The sequence below is a fragment of the Oryctolagus cuniculus genome, chromosome 9, assembly GCF_051225735.1.
Source record: "Oryctolagus cuniculus isolate XC-2025 breed Fujian yellow rabbit chromosome 9, ASM5122573v1, whole genome shotgun sequence".
NCBI classification, from domain to species: Eukaryota; Metazoa; Chordata; class Mammalia; order Lagomorpha; family Leporidae; genus Oryctolagus; species Oryctolagus cuniculus.
This window is the reverse complement of record NC_142875.1, coordinates 16,680,163-16,702,394: the sequence shown is the minus strand read 5'-3', so window position 1 is coordinate 16,702,394 and position 22,232 is coordinate 16,680,163. Positions and strand designations below refer to the sequence as shown.

The 22,232-nt window shown below is 40.6% G+C and overlaps 3 protein-coding genes and 1 long non-coding RNA gene across 17 annotated transcripts in view; 1 reads left to right on the top strand and 3 right to left on the bottom strand.

Annotated features, from left to right (window-relative positions):
• The window catches only part of DNAJC3 (DnaJ heat shock protein family (Hsp40) member C3), an 86,721-nt gene extending 80,825 nt beyond the window's left edge, over positions 1–5,896 (top strand). For both annotated transcript variants that reach the window (XM_089303502.1, XM_008260109.5), the window contains one exon: positions 2,228–5,896. In XM_089303502.1, coding sequence (XP_089159628.1) covers positions 2,228–2,385 — 158 coding nt within the window. In that variant the 3' untranslated portion in view covers positions 2,386–5,896. The remainder of the gene's footprint in view (positions 1–2,227) is intronic.
• On the bottom strand, positions 11–2,335 carry LOC149124520 (uncharacterized). The gene is made up of 2 exons (XR_016212763.1): positions 2,196–2,335; positions 11–444 (listed from the first exon to the last, which is right to left on the bottom strand). It is a non-coding gene; the product is annotated as an uncharacterized LOC149124520 (long non-coding RNA).
• On the bottom strand, positions 2,422–11,125 carry LOC149124519 (uncharacterized). Of its 2 annotated transcripts, XM_089303503.1 has the most exons (5): positions 10,031–11,125; positions 9,467–9,536; positions 8,715–8,809; positions 4,375–4,461; positions 2,422–2,754 (listed from the first exon to the last, which is right to left on the bottom strand). In XM_089303503.1, exons 2-5 carry the CDS (start codon positions 9,496–9,498, stop codon positions 2,642–2,644), a joined length of 327 nt encoding a protein of 108 aa, XP_089159629.1. In that variant the 5' UTR covers positions 9,499–9,536; positions 10,031–11,125; the 3' UTR covers positions 2,422–2,641. The 2 variants fall into 2 exon arrangements, 1 of the variants encoding a protein (XP_089159629.1); XR_016212762.1 differs by lacking the exons at positions 8,715–8,809; positions 10,031–11,125 and having other exon boundaries at positions 2,561–2,754; positions 9,467–9,589.
• A 281-nt stretch (positions 11,126–11,406) lies between these two features.
• The window catches only part of UGGT2 (UDP-glucose glycoprotein glucosyltransferase 2), a 246,604-nt gene continuing 235,778 nt past the window's right edge, over positions 11,407–22,232 (bottom strand). For all 12 annotated transcript variants that reach the window (XR_016212759.1, XR_016212760.1, XR_016212758.1 and 9 more), the window contains 3 exons: positions 19,613–19,729; positions 13,178–13,304; positions 11,407–11,893 (listed from right to left, as the gene is read on the bottom strand). Coding sequence is in view for 8 of the 12 variants with exons in the window: in XM_089303495.1 (XP_089159621.1) it covers positions 11,871–11,893; positions 13,178–13,304; positions 19,613–19,729 (267 nt within the window). In the remaining 4 variants the exon portion in view is untranslated. The remainder of the gene's footprint in view (positions 11,894–13,177; positions 13,305–19,612; positions 19,730–22,232) is intronic.

Genomic DNA, 22,232 nt, shown 5'->3' with positions numbered 1-22,232 from the left:
AGACACTTGCTAAAGATAATGGTATTTATATTGGAATTCCAGAGCTCTGCAGTTATGATAATATGCATATTCAGAGGTTGAGGCAAGTGAAAGACCTTTTTTTAAAAGTTTTCTTTATGTATTTAAGAGGCAGAGCGGTGGTGGTGGTGGTGATGGGGGGAGCATGGAGATCCTGTGCGACTGTTTCACTCCCTAAATGCTCCCAATGGCTGGGCTGGGCCAGGACAAAGCCAGGAGCAAGGTTCTCCCACACGGTGGCAGGTACCCAGGTACTTGAGCCATCATCTGCTGGCTCCCAGGTACATTAGCAGGAAGCTGAGGTGGAGCTGGGACTTGATGCCATGCACTCTGATATGTGGGTGTCCCAAGCAGCAGATTAACCCACAGTGCCACAGTGGCTGCTCCAAAGGAAAGATTTTAAACGCAGTAGTGAGGAGGATTGGCCTGCATGATTAATAAGCAACACGGTATTAGGCCAAGATAGAACAGACGTCTGGTGGGCAGATGTCCTTGTAGAAGTACTTTTTTTATAATTTGGTTCTGCACACTCTATGTGATAGTTACCATCAAGCAATTGCCTGTAAGAGCCCTTGTTTTTGTGTTAGAGTGGATACAGGCAGCTCCATTTTGATTCTGACAACTTTCAGGCCTCCAGTTTTTTCACTTGTGATATGACAGCATAACGTTGAACATAAGACATTATCTTTAATTTTCTTCTAAGTTCACAAGGCAGTGAGGATTCCCTCTACTGAACTCACAGGAGCTTAATGGGGAAAGCATGTTTCCTGGATTGCCCAGGGATGGGAGAAGAGAGCTAGCTAATCCAGGGCCCGCTGTAGCACCATGACTGTGTTCTCCAGCAATCTTGCCCCTAAATCAAATGATCATTAGATTTACTGGTAGATTTGTTTGAGAGTGTGTGTCTGTAAGTCAGCTCCCAGTTGTTGGTTTATTCTATGAGTGCCTCCAATAGTTAGAACTGAGCTGATGCTACAGCACAAGCCTGGTCTCCATGTGGTAAGAACCCTGTTACTGGTGGGAAGCCAGAGTCAGGAGCAGTAGCTGGGATGTGGGCTTCTCAACTGCTGAGCTAAATGCCTGCTCCCTGTATTCTTTTCATGGTTACTGTGGCCCAGATTGTCACATGCAGATGGGCTAAGAACTGAGGTGGTACTGAGTAATGCCTTGCCATTTCCAGAATTTAGTATTAAGCTGATACCACAGCAGTGGGAACAGAAGCTCTGGTTTGAGCTAGGCAGATTCAGCAAAAAGAGGAAGTCAAGTTTTGTCTCTTTGGCAAAGCTTTTTTGAAGTTAAATGATCTTTTTTTCTAAGTAATCTAGTAAGGGAGCTAAAAATGAAATTACTAAGCGCAGTAGGATATATACTGTCTGTTCTCTTATTCAGCAAATATCCAGTACCTAACACTATGCCTTGAGGACTCTGCCCCTCCTGCCTGTGCAGCAGTGGGATGACACAGCTCCATCAGACTTCACTCAGGAGTCATCTTCGGGGAGGGGCCTCTTGAGTTGAGAGTTAAGGGAGCAGGAGCACCCCACAGGGGGCTGGCTGGGGCCATCATCCCACATGCCTGTAATGGGAAAAGAACCACAGGTGCTTCACTCGAGTGCCTGTTCTGAGGAGAGACTTCAGAAGTTCTTGCAAAGTGGAGTTAAAAGCTTTTGGTGTAACACTTTCCTGGGTAGTTTTTTCATATTATGTATTTTCTGGATGAACAAGCCATTTCTAATTGCTCTTAGGACACTGACTCCTCTAGATCCTACTTCACTGTGACCTTCGCGTGTCTGCACTGGTCTCACGGGAGGGAAACTGAGCCGTGAAGGGGGCCTAGGAAAGCTCAGTGCTGTTCAGGTTGGATGGTGAGGCTCTAGATGGTTGGGGGGTCAATGAGGTCACTGCCTGGCAGGCTTTGTTTTGGGGGTTAGGGCGGCGACATGGCTGTTTGGAAGCATGACTTTTGGAGGCTCTCTCCTCAAGAATTATTTTTTCCGGAAGACTTCACTTGCACAGCTGACAAGCTTAGGTAGCTGCTTCTGAGGTGAGATTTAGGGACCCAGAACCTATTCTCTTGTCTGTTTCTTCTGGGGCAGACAGCGTGCATTTCAATTTCAATGTCAGGCACAACTGTTTTGTTAACAGCCTAACCCCCCCCCCCCCCTCCCCGGTTAGAATACCTGGGTCTTCATTTACTGATTTTTTTCCCTAGAAATGCGGAAGAAGTTCGATGACGGAGAAGACCCCCTGGATGCGGAGAGCCAGCAAGGAGGCGGCGGCAACCCTTTCCACAGGAGCTGGAACTCGTGGCAGGGGTTCAACCCCTTCAGCTCCGGCGGACCGTTTAGATTCAAATTCCACTTCAATTAAACCATTTTTCTGCTCTTCTTCCTTAATATTTTTAAAGATTAAAAACAAAGAAACCTTGTTCTGGGATCCTATATGAAAAAAAAATTCACGCATTTCAGTTTGTCCGTGACCAAAGAGTTATTTTAATAAGAAAAGTCTGTTCTTATTCATTCAGACAGAAGGTCTGCGATTGCCAGGGGCGGTTGTGTTGGAGAGCCTGTGCGTGTGGGGGAGGGTCTGGAAGCAGCTGTTGGAGGCAGCTCACCTGTGCACGTGCTCACGCAGCTGGTGTTTTCCTCCCCTGGAGCAGGCAGATTCTTTTCACGGCCTTGCACAGTAGGTCGGTGCCTTCACATGTGATCGTCATGAGAAAGCACAGCTTCAGTATTCCTAAAGAGAGTATGGATGTCGTTAGGGACAACTATGCTTGGAGTTTGGTGAGTGCACTCAGAGGCAGGTATCTGTCAAATCCCTGTACCCCTGTACATGTTCACACCGTCTGCTGGTGTCACTCGGCTGGCACTGAAGAAGGGCAGAAGCCATCTGTTAGGAAACCTGCCAGCAGTTGGTTTATCCAGGTTTAGACTTTGGGTTGATTTTAAGCATATCTACATATTTTGGTTTAGTACCTACAGAAAAGTACTTAATTACAAAAAACCTATGGGCTCTTTTGTTTAATATTAAACAAAAGTAATACGTAAAATAGGTTCAGATAATATAGCAGTGATATAATTTAAAGTAATTTTGCTGAAGCAAAAATTGAAATGCTTTTTCAACAACTGAAGTTCTGAATCCTTTATAGATCCCCTGTAACAAGATTGGCTTAGAAATGTAAATTGCTCAGACAACATAAATTTTGAGGAGTTTCTGTTTCTCCTCCTACATCCAGGCCCAGCCCTCCTGTACAGGACCTGTTTGCTGGTGTGTGTGAAGCGAAACTCCCTCACTCCACCAGACCTGCTGCCTCTAGATGTTCCTCCTAGAAGATATAGGCTTAGAAATCCAGTCAGCTCTGGCTGCGTTTCCACTGTTGCTTCATGAACTAGACAGCATCTCCTTAAGATACCTTTTTACCTTTTAAGAAGGTAACTAAGAAATGAACTATATTCAGTTTTTGTATACTGGAAAATTTTTGCCCTAAAAAGTGAGTGTTATGTTGATCTAGAGCATAATATTTATGGAACTACTGATGCTGCACTTAAAATCTAAGAAAATTACTTTAAGAATTATTACCTTTATTATGGAAAGGTTTTTGTTTTTGCCTCAAGTCATTCTGAAATGTTTTAAGCATTAAAGGGTCTAATATATTGTTTTTATGAAATCAAGCATTTTAATTCCTTGTGGGAGACACCTTGACCATGAATGTTTACAACAGCCAAGCACAAATCCTTTTCTGCTATAGTCATACCCTGAAATATGTATGGAAAAAAATTTTTTCTTCTACCTGAAGGGTAAAAACCACATAGTTGAATTGAGCAAAAACACTTTGAGTGTTTTTGCATTTATTTAGGGGTCTGTTTTGTACCAATAAACTTCACTAAATTTTCAAAATGCAGTGTTAACAGCTTGCAGGTTTTACTTTGTTTTAATGTCTCAAAATTCAAATCAGTGTGACAGTTTCTAAGGTGAATTCATTTTGTCTATTCTTTAATCTTAATTATTTCTTAGTTGTATCAGTAATTTTTTTTTTTTTTTTTTTTTCAATTTGGTTTGTCTCTGTCACTGACCTCTCTGAAATACAGCTATGGCTTCTACCTACAAGAGTTTTCACACAGATAGAGCAGATGAAGGGTGACCCTCTGCCGTTCCTTTTGGGGAAGGTGAAACACTGTCTAGGCCAGAAGGCACTGGGGATGGTTGGCAGCTGGGCAACAGTGGAGGTGGGTACAAGCCTTGCTGCTTCTCTTCAGGGTGTTAACATTTCTTCCCTCCCCTTTATACAACCTTAATTATTGCTCCTCAAGTCTCATGTGGATTTAATTTAGTCAACAGAAATGTGGAGTTACTTACCTGTTTTCAGTGACGAGAAAGGAGACATTATAGTGCCAACTGCCAATGCCATGGAGGGAAAGGAATTCTCTGTAATCTGTTGTTTTTCTGATTGATGAAGAAAGGAAAAAGTCAGTGTGCAGCCATCAGCAACCTTCTGGTATCCATCTGAATGGGAAGATGGTCACCCCATGCTTGCCTTAAAACAGCAACTGAGAAAGAAAGTCCTACCTGCCTCACCCAGGATATTATGCAATGCAAAACACCTAACTAACTGGGAAAGAATTTCACTGTTTGCTGGGGGACTGCTAACGCTTTCAGCTCTGTTTTGGGGGACTGCAAGTGCCAGGTAACTTCATGGCTCTTTTGGGAAAAACCAGAGGATAAGCTAGCCTTGGCTATTTTATATTCAGTTATATTCCTTTCTGCTCAGTTCTGTGAGTGCGGGATGACTGATTTGTAAATTATGGATATTTCCTATGACAGCAAATATTTAAACACAGCAGCATAATAATGTACTTCAAATGTGTGTATGAAGTTCTAAAAAAGGGTGACTAAACAATGCATTTCTTGGTAATGAAATTTTATCCATTTTTGATTTGAAAGCAATTTCAGTAGTTTATTGACGTGAACTGGATATAACAATATTAATTTTAAAATTCTTTTTTCTTCAGTGTTAAAAGAATTTTTTAAATATCAGTATGAAAGCAGACATTTTTGGAACTCTGATAATGAAATCTAAAAACTATCCATAGGTTTTTTTAAGGAGAAAACAATTACTGATAACCAAGGATAGAAAAAGGCCAGTACAGTCACAATTGAAATGGGCGTCATTTTCTATTCATGGTGTGTAATAAAATAATTATACCTTTAAATTAAGGCATGAAATTGGTCCGAACTTGTATTTGGCATTTACCATGAAGACAGTACATAGGATAAAGTTAAAAATGGCTCCTCAGCTGGCTCTGTGTGGGAGCAGACTGCTTTACAGACACAGGCACTGGTGAAGTACAAAGTTTTCACTTGAGTACACATCCTGGGGCTAATGTAGAAAAACTCATACAACTTTGTTTCCATTTTTATAAAGGAAAGAGGAAGGCAAATGCTAATTTGTCAACCAATATTCTTATTCCTTTTTTGCTAGTGGCAGAGTTCATGCTGTAATTTCCAATGATGTTAGGTAGGAATAATTTTGTTTTAAACAGATAATCCCATTTACTGAATGATTTGAGAGTAAAATTAGCCACTGCGTGGCTTTGTGTGTAGTAACAGGTTTTCTCTTGTGTGCGGTTGAAATACCTACCTGCAGTGGAAAGCAGAGCTTGGAAGAAGTGACAATTGGAGATGTTCCAGAAGTGAAAATACTACTTTTATTGTAAGTTTATAGTTTGTTTTGAATAAGAGCAAGTAATTTGATCCATTTCTATTTAGTATTTTAATAAAAAAGGAATTAAAATTATTTGAAATGGGTCTCAGACATGTCTACAAGGGTACTATTTTTATGCCCGTGTATTTTCACATTTAATAAAAATATTTATGGTCATATCAGTACTTTCTGTCAATTCATGTTTAGTCTTCAAGTATAAGAAATTATAAGGTTTCTATTAGGGGATTGAAAAGTTTTGAAATTCCTGGGTGTTCTTTTATAATGTTAATTTCCCAAATAGATTTCAGGTTTTTTTGCAGTATTTTGTTTTCTACAAACTATCTATTTCCAACTTTGCTTCACACACACAGCTGACAGGGAAGGTCAGAGCACAAAAGCAGGAATGGCTACCATCTCTCAGCCCCTAAAGGTTTAAGACAGGACTGAATTAAGTGGCCTTCCACATCGCAGTCTAGCACTTAAACTGGCTTTGTTTGAAGACTTCGTTATAGTCCACTTGGGCATTCCTGTGGAGGTCCTGGGGCTCAGGAAGAGCACTGCAGCTTGTCTGCCACATTTCTAGCCATCAGCAGTCTCATATTTTGCATATCCTGAGGCTCAAGGAAAGCTAGAACAAATAAATTTATATAGAACTTTACCAAGAGATTGACAGCTTTGCAAATCGTTCGTGATTCTCTTGAGCTCTTGGCAATACAGTCATCCCTCAGTATCTAAGGGGACTGGGTTCCAGGAAGTTCAAGGATACTCAGATGCTGCCATACTTTAAATCATCTCTAGATTCCTTATGATGCCTAAGGCAGTATAGTACTATGTAAGTGGTTATAAATGACAGAAAGTAAGTCTGCATGTGTTTAGTACAGATAGAATTTTTTCCCAAAATATATTCTACCTCTGGTTGGTTGAATCTGCAGGTAGATACTGTTTCTTACATCTAACCAGGTGTATATCAAGTATTGGCATCACATTTTCAAGTAGGTGTTATTTCTCAGTACTTCTTAGCTGGATCATTTTTGCTGTGTGCAAGATACTGAGAGGTGAAGTCAGCTTAGTCTGCAGATGGCATGACCATGGACAACAGGAATGAAGTTTGCTGAGACACGAGGAGGGAAGGCCCAGATTACCTTCCCAGAATCGCTTAGCAAGCACTAATCTCTTCTTCCTCCCTACCCCAGCCCCAAATCTGTGCTTCCAGTCATTTTAAGCTTAAGGGCTACAGTTCATATTCCAGAGACCTGGAACTCTGCAACGCTTTTTCTGCTAAGCAGTTCCTTTTTTGGTACCAGCTGTATGAGAAAAGAAACAGTATGCACCGGCAGAACATTCAGGTTGCAGGGTCTGTTTTGAACAGCACAGGCAAGGGTCAGTGTACAGGGATTAGCATCAGCTTGGCTGCGGTAGTCCCTGGCTTGGAAGGGCCACTGGGTAGGTTAGTCCAAGGTCATTCTGCTTTCCTCAATTAAACATTGTTAAAAAACATGAGGGAGAAACAATTGCCTAAGGCGTTGACTACTGGATTTCAGCTGTTCTAAGTCTTTTTGGTATTTGCAGATTTCTCTATTACAGGTTTTTGTAGGTATATCCTAGAGCACTATGTACCATATGTGCAGTTAAAAGGATATTTTCCCTTCAACTAGCTGACCTGAAAAGATTTCTCTCTAGTGTATGAAGGATGCTGTAAGAAATAGCAAAGGTAACTCCCCTAACATCTGTGTCATACTTTCCTTAGGATTTTATTAGTGTTCCTTCACTTTGCATTGCCACCTGTTGCAGTATTTTGTTTTCTGCAATGCTAGTGCCTTTGTTACCTTAAGTTACTAACAGGTTGTTCAAGTGGGAAGGCTTCATCCTACAATTGTACAATTTTTGTGCAAACAAAATTGCATCTCTTCCTCCTGATACATAAAGTATGGTATGCTGACATGCAGGGTCTTGGAACAGGAGAAATTTATTTTAGATGTGCAGTGTAGGAAAGTGGCGCTGGCAAATCTACAGCGAAGTACTGAGGTGATGAATGATGTAACTGTTAGGGGAAAGTGCAGGCATGAAAGTATCCACCAAGTAGCTTTGCGTTTATGTTAACGGGCAGTAGCCCTTCACCAACACTTGAGGCTCAGATCACTGAGGCTCTTCACATGGTTTATAAATTCTCCTGCGAGACCTTATCCACTCTGGCTCCAGCCTCGCGGGACCCTCCGTGCTTAAATGAACAAAACTTCTTCCATACTCTTCTTCCTTGCTTTGCTAATGTTTGCTCCTACTTCTGATTTAATCCTGGGTGTCACTTCTTTAGGATTTTGAGCCACTGTTTTGAAATCCGAGTAATTTTTCTTCCTTGAATTCTAATAAAAACTTCCTATTTCTAAAATAAAATCACTTCAGGTGGATACAAACTTTAGTTAGATAGTTCCACAAGTTAGAAGTAAAACTTCTTAAATTCAAATAGTTATGAACTGAAGAGGATATGATTAGTTTCCAAATCTGAAATCTAGCTTCATTCCAGAATTTCCCAGATGATTCAAATTTACATATGATAAATTGGCTTAATAAAACACAAAATGGGGACTAGCACTCCTGTTACCACAACACTTAAAGACATCATGGAAGACGAGTCGTTACAGGATGGGCGTGCATACCTTACCAAACACCTCTGAATCACAAGGTTGATTGGAATGTGAACTTCAGGCTTCAAAGTCCTTCCTTTTATGTCTCTCCCTCCCTCATTTTGCCACCAAAGGTTAAGATTTTAATCACCCCATCGGCTCTCTGGAATTGAGTACATCCCCTTAAGCCTATTACGCCAGGCAACATCAGTGGCTGGGGCTACACGGACACTTCCGCTTGCTGAGCACATTCCTCCCTGCTCTCTCGAGCCATCAGTGCACACAGAGGTCAGAGTCTGTGATAAAGTCTGCACTTCACAGATGAAAGTTCTCTTAACCATGTTTTAATGACAGAAGGACTCTGACTCACCCACCTCTGCCTACGAAGTGATTCTGCTTGGGTTCCTGGAGCCTTTCCTGGATGGTGGCTGCTTCCTGTCTGGTTGCATCTCTGTCACCGGAGGGAGGACTTGACACAGAGGAGAAACCATTTTTTTAAGGCTGCTGCCACTCATGTGCCAAACAACAGTTATAATATTAAAGTTTGATTTTATCTGTAACTTCAGGCTGACATAGCCTGTGATGCCTTCTGTCAGTGTTTGATTCTATCCTTTTGGGAGCCATGAATATTTAAGAACTTTAGGGTTGGGGCCAGCGCCTTGGCTCACTTGGCTAATCCTCTGCCTACAGTGCTGGCACCCTGGGTTCTAGTCCCGGTCCGGGCGCCGGATTCTGTCCCAGTTGCTCCTCTTCCAGTCCAGCTCTCTGCTGTAGCCCGAGAGTGCAGTGGAGGATGGCCCAAGTATTTGGGCCCTGCACCCACATGGGAGACCAGGAGGAAGCACCTGGCTTCGGACTGGCGCAACGCCGGCCATAGTGGCTATTTGGGGAGTGAACCAATGGAGGGAAGACCTCTCTCAGTCTCTCTCTCTCTCTCTCAATGTCTATAACTCTACCTGTCAAATAAATTTTTAAAAATCCTTAAAAAAAAAAACAACTTGAGGGTAAGTGGGCCAAATGAAGAGCATTTCCTAAATAACATGTTTTACACTGAAGCAGCTGGAGTGGTACGAAGACTGGTTGCCCTCAGCCTCACGTTTTGGGCCTGCTTCAGCTGCAAACTCACCTGTCATTACAGTTCAAGCTCCAACTCCTCATTCTCAGCTTCGATAAGTTGCTGGATCTGACGCTTCTCTCTAAAGAAAGGGGAAGGGGAGAGAGAACTTTTGATCATTAAGAAACAGGTGTCTTCCTCCCTACCACCTCCCCATCCTGATTTTTATAAAAACTTGATATGGGTCCTGCGTCTGAGAAACAGAATTCTGGATCCGAAAGGTGGCCCTCTTGCTTTCTTTGTAGAGCACCCCCCTAGGTAAGCATCACTGGAAATTTCTCCAGTGTTGCCACCTATTCCAGCTAGCGCTGTAGGTCAGTTTCATAAAAGGCTCCTGAGAGGGAGATTTTTGTAAGGCAAAACAGTTTGTATGTACTGATAGTTCAGCATAACAGGTTTTTAAATATAGCATTTTTCAAGTCCCCCTGGAGTGAAATAGCTCACTTATAAATCGGTTTTGTTATCATGCCTTTGGAAATGAGACATGTAAATTTAGCTCTTCAAATAAGACTGTCAACAAGGAGGGGAGCCACTGAGATTATGTTTACATTATTCTGTAACTTTAGCTTTACTTACGCAATATGGAACCCAGGATGCTGGAGAAGGTGGCTGTTGGTAATGAAGTTGGGAATCAGGTGTGTGCCCAGCTCCTTTTTCCTCACAAGAGTTACAGAAGTGGAAATAACAGAAAGCAAAATATCAGCTGACAAGGGATTCTGCCATAAGCACCTGGGCAGGCCTCCAGGTAATTTTTTTTTTTTTTTAAAGATTTTATTTATTTGAGAGGTAGAGTTAGCGAGAGAGATAAAGAGAAAGGTCTTCCTTCTGTTGGTTCACTCCCCAAATGGCTGCAACAGCTGGAACTGCGCCGATCTGAAGCCAGGAGCTTCTTCCCGGTCTCCCTTGCTGGTGCAGGGACCCAAGGACTTGGGTCATCTTCTACTGCTTTCCCAGGCCATAGCAGAGAGCTAGCAGCCAGGACTAGAACCGGCGCCCATATGGGAGGCCGGTGCTGCAGGTGGAGAATTAACCTACTGCACCACGGAGCCGGCCAGAGTCTCTTAGCTGATACTCTGAAGAGGAGCCAGCCAGAAAGCTCCATGGAATTGGTACCCAGGCCAATTTACTTCTCCTGCCTTCAGGAGCATCTTGTAGGATCCTCTGAATCCACAGGAATGATCTAGTTCCCCAAGAGTAGGCCGCACCTAAATCCTGTATTTTATCAAACAAACATGGACAAGTAACAAAGGGAGGATGCACAGAGGGGAGAGGAGGGTAGGTGATCCCTTAGTAGCAATGAATCAATGAATGGTGCTGCTGGGGAAATACTCTGGGTTTTGCTGGGACGTCTAAGAGGATTAGCATAGGTATGAAGAACTCAAATGAGTAAGAGCAGAGACTATCAGTGGGTAGCTTCAGGCTTATTTGGAACTCTGTGCAGAGCTCTCCAAAGATGGACTGGCTATCTTTTGAGGTAAGGATTTCTTTGTTGCCCTGCAGATTTAGAAGATGGCCTGAGGAAGTACATGATGGAACCTTGTAAGGGAGGCTGGCACATATGGGTTCAGGTGGGACTTGGGTAAACTTATGTTTCTCAGACTTATCAGCAGAATCATGATTTCCCAAGTCCACTTCAGACTCTTCTGGGGATGAGGTTCCAAATGGTACTGAGGCTGCTTCTAGCTCCCATTCTGTATGATTCTAGAGTATCTGGATAGTTTAAAAATATATACGATTGCTATTTATCTATTAATACATAATGGAAACAAATTATTTACATTCTTAACTGAGTTCCTATAAAAGTAGTCATTTTTAGAAAAAAATATATACCCATGGATATAAACATATATACCCATGGACATCATGAAATAGAATTAAAAATATTAACAGTACAAATACAGCACAAGATTAAAACATACGGTTTAAGATAAACAATTACAGTGCAACATCCATTTTAAAACAGTAGTTAAGTCATAAATGGACTTAGTTTTTATTATTCAGAGATAACCAAGTCTTTTTTTTCTCAAAACAAAACAATAGATTTCTCTGATTTTAAATAATTTTATAAATAAGAAAATATGGGTGCACATATAGCTGGAATTGGATATGGATGACTTGATAAACATGGAAAAGGACCAGCTAGTTAGATACTTTCTATGAGATTATCTGGCAGAACATCAAATTTTAACTGGTAAAAATACAGTGTTTTAAGCAATCAAGAAAAATGAATAAATACTCAATTGTCATTTCTTACATAAATTAAACTTATTTAAAATGCATGTACTTAATGAGATTTTTAAAACTGAACAGTATGTCACTGATCTAATAAAACTTCCACAGTCTTATCAGTAGCTCCACACTTCTCCAGCAAGCGGCAGGTGTCTTGTCATACTTTCATCTTCTTATAAAACCAGTGCTAGAGTTCATCATGAGCTAAAACTGTAGGAAGGGAAAGTTTATTTAGTTCTTGAAATTGTAAATATAAAATTAGCTTAAATGTCACCAAGGTGAGTGATACAGAAAAAAGCCAATGTGTTGTCCAAGGGCCCTTTGTTCTCCCAGTATCTATATGATTCATTCTGTGACATGAAACAAGCACTTTGTATATGCTAGTATCTATTATACTGCATCTTAACTACCATTTTTCCTCCTAGAGTGTCAGCTCCTATGACTATGTGTACAAGGAACGTATTACTTCTGCTATCTGTAGTATCTAGCACCCTGTCTGACAATGGAGGCTTTGAGGAATACTAGTAGATTACTTCCCATGCTCAAAGTTGTGATCTTCTATGATAGTGGGACAGAGCACTCAGATGCAGATGTGATACAAACGTGAGATCAACTCTACTGAATATTCTTACAGACCAACATGGTTGCTTCTCCTTCTGCATCACTGAGCTGTCATAGACTGATTCAAGAGCATTGAGAACTCTAAGTTTTAATTTGACTGAAAATATCATTTTAATTCATCCAGTTACAAAATTCAAGATGGCAGAAGAAGCTTCACTCCTCACTACATCCCACTATAAAGATAATAAGTATAAAAGAACGTAACAACAGAGATGAGGGAAGTGGTTATGAAACCCTGTGAGAGCACAGTTACCAATAAATTTCCAGAAATGGAAAACAGGAGAATACTGAGACATAAAACCACTTTACCCCCAAATATGGGGCTGGGCCCAACAGTTGCCTTTCCTGATGGGGGAGCTTGAGAAAGCCTCCTAACAGAGACAGCCATTGGGTAGTGATTCAGACCACGAGGCAGTTAAGTGACAGCCTGTCTAGAAAATCTGCACATGTTGGCGCCTGAGTCTTCTGTGTCCCAGAGAGAAACTGATAACGTGCTATTTATTCCAAATAGAGAAGCCTGTTTTTGAGAGAGGAATGGATAGTGAGAGAGAGGCAAAGATTTTTGAAAAGGTCTCAATGCTCTTGAGTAAAGCACCCTCACTTGGGACTCTGGTGGTGGTGTATGGGATGGGCTTTGATCTGTTCCTTCTCCATACACCTACCTAGAGGAAAGCCTGCCAGGTGTATAGCATGCCTAAGTACTGACAGCTACCAGTTAACCCTCCCACTCAGGGTAGAAGCCTGCTGGAGAAATGCATGCTCATTACAGAGGAAACCTTTGTCAGCTATCGATATTGAAATCCTTCATTAAACACAGAAACAGTTAAGGTCTCCAGGTATCTGAGAGTGACCAACCAGGGCATGATGACTTACTTGCATTTTTCTTCTTGCTTTCAAGCTGATCTAACAGTTGGCGTATCTCAGTGTCATACTCCACCCATTCTGGGATAATCCTGGCTGCAGCTTTTAGTTTGGGTTCTTTTGTTTTGGGATTATTGCACTAAAAGTTTAAATAAATTTGTTAATGAAAAACCATGCTACAGGAAGCGTTAAGGAAATACTTGAGGACATTCCTGTTACTCGAGCAAATAAAGTACATTTTGTAAAAAGCAGAGCCCTATGAGTACTTGAAATGCTAGAAGCTTAAGTAGACAGGATTGAGGAAATGACAAAATCACAAGTTATATATTATTCTTTGCTTATATACAAATACTATAAACAAATTCAAACAGAAATCCTTGAAAGACATTCTGATTGTTCATAAAAACTTGTCAAACAGTTCAGTACCCATGCTGTGACAGAGCTCCAGTTACATTTCCACTCTGTAAGGTAACTCAGCAGACTAGTCTGCTTTACAGCCACTGCGGAAACGCAATGGAAGCCAAAGCTCAGTTCTCACAGTTCCAATTCCACATTTACTAATAATAAGACCTGTACATGTCACAAAAATATACAGGGATGGATATACCTTAGCTTTCTTCACCTGCAAAAGAAATTAAAATAATCTCTACGATAAGATAACCTCTTATTGTTCCACCATCTAATACACTTTCAGGGGAAATTAAATAGAGGTTAAAAGGCAAATCCCTCATGGTTGATAAAGATCTGATGCTGGAGGTATCTGAAGGCGTGGCTGACAGGATTTGCTGACGGGAGCTATGAGGAGAGACATCAAAGATAACCCCAGTCCCTTTGGCTTGAGCACTGAGAGGATGCAGTTGCTCTTTCCAAGACAGAAAATGCAACAGGAAGAACATAAACTTCACCAAGTTGCTAAGGCACCCATTTGCTATTTCTAAAATATTAATACTGAAAGTAACTTGAAGCCCATTTTTTGTGAGATATTTTCTCAACTTGAAAATTAGTCATGAGCCAGGAACCTATTGTTTTAGTCCTTTCCTCACCAAATACTTGCAGTTTATCCCATGTTGGATTTCTTCCCTCAGTGATACATTCCTGAACTGAGTGGAAAACAGGATTTTTAATTTTTTTTTGCAGAAGTTAACTTTACAGGCAGTCTCCTATAAACTGCAATTATGTAAATACTTTCTCTTTAATTGTGGCAAAGGAGCCAGCATTGTGGCATAGCGGTAAACCCACCACCTGCGATGCCAGCATCCCATATGGGTACCATTTTTTTTTTTTAAGATTTTTAATTTATTTATTTGAGAGGTAGTTACCAACAGTGAGAGGGAGAGACAGAAAGAAAGGTCTTCCTTCCTCTGGTTCAATCTCCAAAAGGCCGCAATGGCTGAAGCTGCACCTATCTGAAGCCAGGAGATTTTTCACGGTCTCCCAAACGGGTACAGGGGCCCAAGGACTTGGGCCATCTTCCACCACTCTCCCAGGCCATAGCAGAAAGCTGGATGGGAAGAGGAGCAGCTGGGGCTAGAACCAGTGCCCATATGGGATGCTGGCCCTGCAGGTGGAGGATTAACATACTGTGCCACAGTCCTGGCCCCTGGGTACCAGTTTGTGTTATGGCTGCTCCACTTTAAATCCAGCTCCCTGCTAATAGCCTGGGAAAACTGGCAGAAGATGACCCAAATGCATGGGCCCCTACCACCAATGTGGGAGACCCTTCAACCTGACTTATCCTTGGTCATTGTGGCCATTTGGGGAGTGAATTAGCAGATGGAAGATCTCTGACTTTAAAATAGATAAGTTTTTTTTTTTTTAAATTGTGGCATAGCTATTAAAATAAAAAATATGTTGCCTTTATTTTGTTATGCTACAGTGTTTTTGATGCTACAGTTTTTATCAATGATTCCCCATTTTTAAAAATTTTCATTTATTTGAAAGATAGGAAGAATCTTCTATCTTCTGCTTCACTCCCTAAATGCCTGCAATAGTGGGGGTGGGCCAGGCTGCAACCAGGAGCATGGAATTCCATTTGGGTCTTACCTGAGCCATTACCTGCTGCCTCCCAGGGCATGCATTAGTGGAAGCTGGCATAGGAAATAGCCAGAACTCAACCCAGGCACTCCAATATGGGATGTTGGCATCCCAAGTAGCCTCTTAACTTCGTGCCACAATCCTGCTCCTACATGTGGTTCCTAACTGGGCAATCCTGCCCTTCAAAGTAGCTCTGGCAAAATCTAGAGAGTTTTGATTAACAAGCTGTGGCTTGGGGGGGGGGGTGCTAGGAGGGATACTGCCTTCTAGTGGGTACCAGCAGAGACACTGCTGAATATCCCACAGTGCACAGGACAGCCCCCACAGCAAACTCTAGCCCCAAATGCCAGTAATGCCAAAGTTGAGAAACCATGCTTGAAACAGAGTTGAAATTGTATCATGACATTCATAAACACATACATTAATACCAATCAGTCATGCCTTTGACATCGTTTTTAGATAATTTCCTTAAGATTTTCCTGCATTCTAATTTTTCACAAGAACCTGACCAAGACTAACATTCCCTCATTTTTAAGTGTTTTTGAGAGAGGAATGCTTATTCTGAACACCAAGATCTATGCAGAAGTAGCTGTCCACGTAGGAAAGACCTTTCTCAGCTTCTGCACATTTAGATAAGGCCATATGACCAATTCCCACCAAGGAGCCAAGCCTTTTTCTATAAAACTATAAAAGAGGTGAGGGAATATGGCCCAGCAGTTAAGATGCTCCTTGGACACCTGCATTCCATATTAAAGTGACTGGGTGGTGGAGTCCTGGCTCCACTTAAGACTCCAGCTTCCTGATAATGCTATCCTGGGAGGCATCAAGTGATGGCTCAGGTCCTTGGGTCTCTGCCACCTAGCTGGGAGACTTGGATTGAGTTCCAGACTTTTGGCTTCAGCTTGGTCTAGCCACAGCTACTGGTGGCTTTAATGGAGTGAACCAGTAGATGCAATATCTCTTTCCACCTTTCAAATAATTTAAACATTTAAAAAATGAAACTATGTAATTTAATATTTTCTAGTAGCTACAAATAAAATGGTAAAAAGGATAGGTGAGATAACTTTAATATATAAAAGGTTATTAGTCAACATGTAATCAATATAAAAATTAGTTATGCTATATTTTTACATTTAAAAAACTGTACTCAGTCTTCAAAACTTAGGGTGTATTTTATACTTTATAGCACACCTCACCCAGGATAGCAGTATTTTAAGGCTTTACAGCCACATGTAGCAAGTGGCTGCTGTACGGGAAGGAACAGATCCAGATGATGATGGACCCCACAGGTGTATGGAAAGAGGTTCCAGAATCACCAAGCAAGGGGCCTGTGCCCACCTAACTGTATCCATCTAACCTGTGGCTCCTTCATCTCTGGGTCCTATCATCATTTAGACTCATCTGGAGCTGGATAGTTACCAAGCCCCTGTAAAAATTCTGGGTATTAGGTTTCTAATAGCTACTTAAGTGTGCTACATGGAATTCTGGAGTCTGTTACAGTAGCTAATGTTAATCTAAATACAAACTATCCAGGAGACCAATCTTACCACTATGTGACACAACTTTATTTGTCAAAACACAAATTTAATAACATCTCAATAGTTATATTCAGAAATATTCTTGAATTTTCCTTATGAAATTCCTTTAGTCCACTCTCAATGCCATTTCTTTACTTTTTTAAAAATTTGTTTATCTTGAAAGGCAAAGCAATGGATCAAGAGAGGGAAAGACAGAGATAAATATTTTCCATTTGCTGGTTCACTCTCCAAATGGTCACAACAAGTAGGAGCCCAAGCAGAAGCTAGGAGCTCCACCTGGGTCTGTTCTGTAGGTGGCATGGGCCCAAGTGCTGCTGTTTTCCCAAGTGCATTAGCAGGAGCTTGATCAGAAGCTCCTGGGACTCGAACCAGGGTTCCAATATTGGATGCCATTGCAGGTAGCATCTTAACCCACTGGACCCTGATTATTTTTATTTCCATTACATTCTTTCACTTATGATTCTACTGCAACATGTTTGATGCTACTTTTTTTTTTTATATATAATAAATAAACTTTATTTATTTTAAAATTTATTTTCAGGCAAGCATTATGACAAAGTGGAAAAAGCTGCCACCTGTGGTACCAGCATCCCATATGGGTGCCAGTTTTCGTCCCAACTACTCCACTTCTGATCCAGCTCCCTGATAATGGCTTGGGAAAAACAATGGAAAACGACCCAAGTGCTTGGGCCCTGCCACCCTCGTGAGAGACCTGGATGAAGCTCCCGGCTCCTGGCCCCGGCCTGGCCCAGCCCTGGACATTATGGCAATCTGGGGAATGAACAAGAGGATGGAAGAGCTCTCCCAATCTCTCTCTCTCTTTTTCTCTGTATGTGTGTGTGTGTGTGTGTTTCCCTCTCTCTGCAATTCTGCCCTTCAAGTAAAATAAATCTTTTGTAAAAAAATTTATTTTCATTTTACTTGAAAGGCAGACTTACAAAAAGAGAGAGACACAAAGAGAAATCTTCCATCCTCTTGTTCATTCCCCAAATACCCACAAGCAGCCAAGGCGGGGCAAGGCCAAAGCCAGAAGTCCGGACCTCAATCCAGGTCTCCAACATGGGTAGCAGAGACCCAAGCACTTGAGCCATCATCAGCTGCCTCCCAGGGTGCACATTAGCAGGAAGTTGGAATTGGAAGCTGAGCCAGTATTCGAACACAGGCACTCTCACATGGGATGTGGGCAATGCCAAATGATGTCTTTAACTCCTGTACCAACACCTGATGCTACTTTTTAAAATTTATTAGGGCACATGTAGTGAGCCAGCTCTCCCCCAACTGTTAATTCACTTCCCAAGTGCCTGAAATGTCTGGGGCTAGGCCAGCCTTTTGTTAGGAACCAGCAACTCAATTCTGTTCTCCCACATGGGAGGCATGGATTCAAGTACTTGAACCATCACTGCTATTTTCATATCTGCATTAGCAGGAAGTTGGATTTTTATATCTGGGTAATTCCCCTATATTTCATTGTCCTGCCTCCTTATTTTAATCAAAATTATACAAATTCTAACATTTTGATAGTTTATTCTTCAGTGAAGAGCTTATAATTATTCTATACTTAAGTCAGCACATAAAAAACAATAGTCAGAAAAAGAACTTTATTATTTTGTTATTAAAGATAATATACTGAACTATAAGTTCTAGATGGCTGTACAATAAATTAGCTTGAAGTATTTATATTTAGGAGACAAATAATGGCATAATTTAATTGCTTAAAATGAAAATCTAAGAAAAATAATTTCTGAAAAATAAGGAAGAAAAATAGATAATTTTATCTACTTAAATTATCCAAAACATATCTTTTGGGAAAGATATTGTCAAGAGGAAAAAACTGAAGATACTAAGATAACTTAATCTATGAACACTTTTGGCCAGCTCATGGTGTTTCTTTCAAGACTCTGTGCAGGAAGAGTTTAACAGCAGCCTGAGACTGTTGTGTTGAGAGAAGCCTACATGTAAGGCTAGTCCTTGGCTGGCCTGTGGGAACTTAGGCTTGAGGAGGGTTCCGACCATTCCCTGGTAAGAGTGTGCCTTGCTGTTTGGGCAAACATTATGGTTAATGCTAAACACCTCACTCTCTGGGCTTCAGGATTTTGGTATGTGCTAGGCAGAGGGTGCTTATATGGTGAACAGACCCAATACAAGCTTTTGCTACTGGGTTTATAACATGCCCTCTTGAAAGGTAATATTTCCCACATATTGTGGGATGTCTGATTGCTTGAGGAATTAAGCCTGTCCTATGTGATTCACACAGAGATGACTCATGGGATTTTGCATCAGGTTTTCTATTTATCCCATGTACCTTTTCTCTTTGCTGACTTTCTTTGAATTCTTTCATTATAATAAACTACAACCATGAATACAGCTCTATTTTGTATTACACAAATCTTAGCAAATTATCAAATATGAGGGTGGCCTCAGGGGCCCCCTGATACAGCACTCTACTTGATAGCTATGTAAATATGTAATAGACTGAGCATTAGGAAAAATGAGGTAGTATGCATGTTATTCCATTTGTAAAACAGAAAATAGGAGTGGGTATTTGCCTAGTGATTATGATGCTGGTTATGACGCCCATATTCCCTACTGGAAAGTGTGGGTTCCATTTCCAATACCAGCTCCTGACTCCAGCTTCCTGGTAATGCAGACCCTCAGAAGCTGTGATGATGACTCAAACAGTTGGATTTCTGCCATACATGTGGGGGTCTGGATCAAATTTCCCACCTCAGCGCTGGCTCAGCCTGGCTGCTGTGGGCATCTGGGATCCATCTGTCTCATTCTCTGTCTCAAAAACCAACCAACCAACCCACAGAATATATTTCTATTTGTACATTTCCCTATATGCTTATATACAAACGAGATCATAGGCACTCACCAAATCAATTGTTTTGGCTCTTTGTTTGGATTCATCATCACACCAAGTTTCACACCACAGCCAGTCTTGAGGAAGAGATTTAATGGCAACTTGGTAAATCATGTTATTGGGAAGATCCTATAGAAAAGAAGGATTTACACATAAAAGGATAGATACTAGAGTTGGAGAGGGAAAAGTTGAAGATATTAAAATTGTAAATGGGTCATAAAAATGCAGATCTGAGGTAGGTCTGCATTTTAAGCTTTAGATGCTCAACATGATTCAATCAGCTCATGTCCTAAATGAACCCATGTATTGGTACCACATCTGCATCACCCTTAGACTTCACTGCTAGCCTCAGGGATGAACAGGGAAGCCCAGAAACCCATCACTTAATACCCACCCTCTTCCCGACCCCAGTGACAGCCTCACTATCTTTATCTGCCTCAGTCACCAGTACAATCTGTGGAGTCTGAGGTCATCTTTCATCTCCCTGTTGGAAACAATGCTCCATGAATATTTTCACATTCCTCAGTGTTCAAGGATTTCCATGAAAACACTGCTGGGCCCTGTACCCGCATGGGAGACCAGGAGGAAGCACCTGGCTCCTGGTTTTGGATCGGCACAGTGCGCCGGCTGTAGCAGCCATTTAGGGGGTGAACCAATGGAAGGAAGACCTTTCTCTCTGTTTCTCTCTCTCACTGTCTAACTCTGCCTGTAAAAAAAAGAAAAAAAGAAAGAAAACACTGCTGACATTTGGGTTAAAAGATGCTGACTTGAAAATGAGCCTATGTTAGTCCTGTGGAGAGATTTAAAGACCTGTGTCCCCACCTAAAACTGCTTATATTGGAGGGGTTACCCTTCCCTTCCTCTCCCCACAGAACATCTATTTGCATTCCAAGCAAAGGGCATACTCTCGCCCAGAGGGCCTGCAGGGTGACTGCATTAGCTGTCCTATGTAAGCTCTGAGTCATAGCTTCAGGGATCCTCAACATTCCCATTAAACATCATGCTGGAAGTTCAGGCTTCCAGTCCTAGCAATAAAATAAGTAAACAAAAGATACATAGGTTGGAAGTAAGAAATAAAACAATCATCATTTGCAAATAACAGGACTGTTTACGCAGAGTATCCTAAGAATCAATGAGGAAAAACTCCTGGAAACAATATGCAATTGTAGCAAGGTGATAAAATCCAAGATTAATAGACAAAAGTTAGCTGCTTTTCTGTATATCTGCAATAAATAATTGGAATTTGAAATTTAAAAAATCATTTACATTAGCACTAAAAAACAAATAATTTGATACAAATTCAAAAAAGTATATTCCTCTGTGGAAAACTAACATTCTGATGAAAGAAATCCAAGGTGACAGATATAAATGAAGATTTATTCCATATTTATGGTTAGGAAGATTCATTATTTGTAAAGATGTCAGTCTTCCCCAGTGCTATCTATGAATTCAATACCATCTCAAATCCAAGTCCTATCAAGTTATTTTTGTGGATACTGACCACCAATTGAGCTTACAATTTATATGAAAGGAAAAAGACTGATTTGTCAATACTGAAGAGAAATAAAGTCTCAGAACTGACTCAAACAGACTTAAAGTCTTACCATAACTGTTACAGTAATCAAGACAATGTAGTACTGGCAAAAGATTACACAAATGGATCAATGAAACAGAATATATATTCTGGAAATATGGAAATCTAAGTACTATCTGCTTTTTTTTTTTTTTTTTTTTTTTTGGTATAAGCACTGCTCTAAAAATGGTGATTACATAATAGAAACTATTCCTTCTGATACTCTTAGTTCCTTGGAATACTTTCTTAAAAAACGTGGTATACCATCTTATTTGAGTCACTTACTCACATAAGTCCTATCCTAGACCAAGTCTTCTAGAATTTCCATTTCATGGTCTCCTCTCTGACAAATTCAATTTTCAGCTCACTTAATTGAATACTCAGATATCAATATCCTTTAATTCCATAGTATCTCCAATCAACAGGATTTGATTAAAATCTCATTATTCCTCTTCTACGAGTTTTATGGGTCTAATCCTTACTAGATTTTGATCTATTTTGAGTTAATTTTTGTACATCATGTGAGGCAGGGGCCCAACTTTTTTGTGACTTTCAATTGGGAAATAATTTCATGGATATAAAACCAAAGCAACAATAACAACAACAAAAATAACAAATTGGATAGCATCAAACTTTTATGCATTACAGGACACAATCAAGAAATCAAAAAGACAACCAATGTAATGGGAGAAAAATACTTGCAAATCATTTATCTGACAAGATTAGTGCCTAGAATATATAAAGAACTTGCAACACAGTAACAAAAAGATAACCAATTTAAAAAGTGGTCAAAGGATTTAAATAGACGTTTTTGCAAAGAAGATTATATAAATGACCAATAAACATATAGAAGGATGCAGTGTCACTGACCATTAAGAACTGCAACTCAAAACCATCATGAGAAACCACTTAACATCTACTAGAATGTATATAATACAAAAGATGGGCAATAATAACAGTAAGAAAAGATATGGAGAAATTAGAGCCATCAAATACACCTGGTTGGAACATAATATAACATGTTGCCTTTGGAAAACAGTTTAGTGGGTCTTCAAGAAA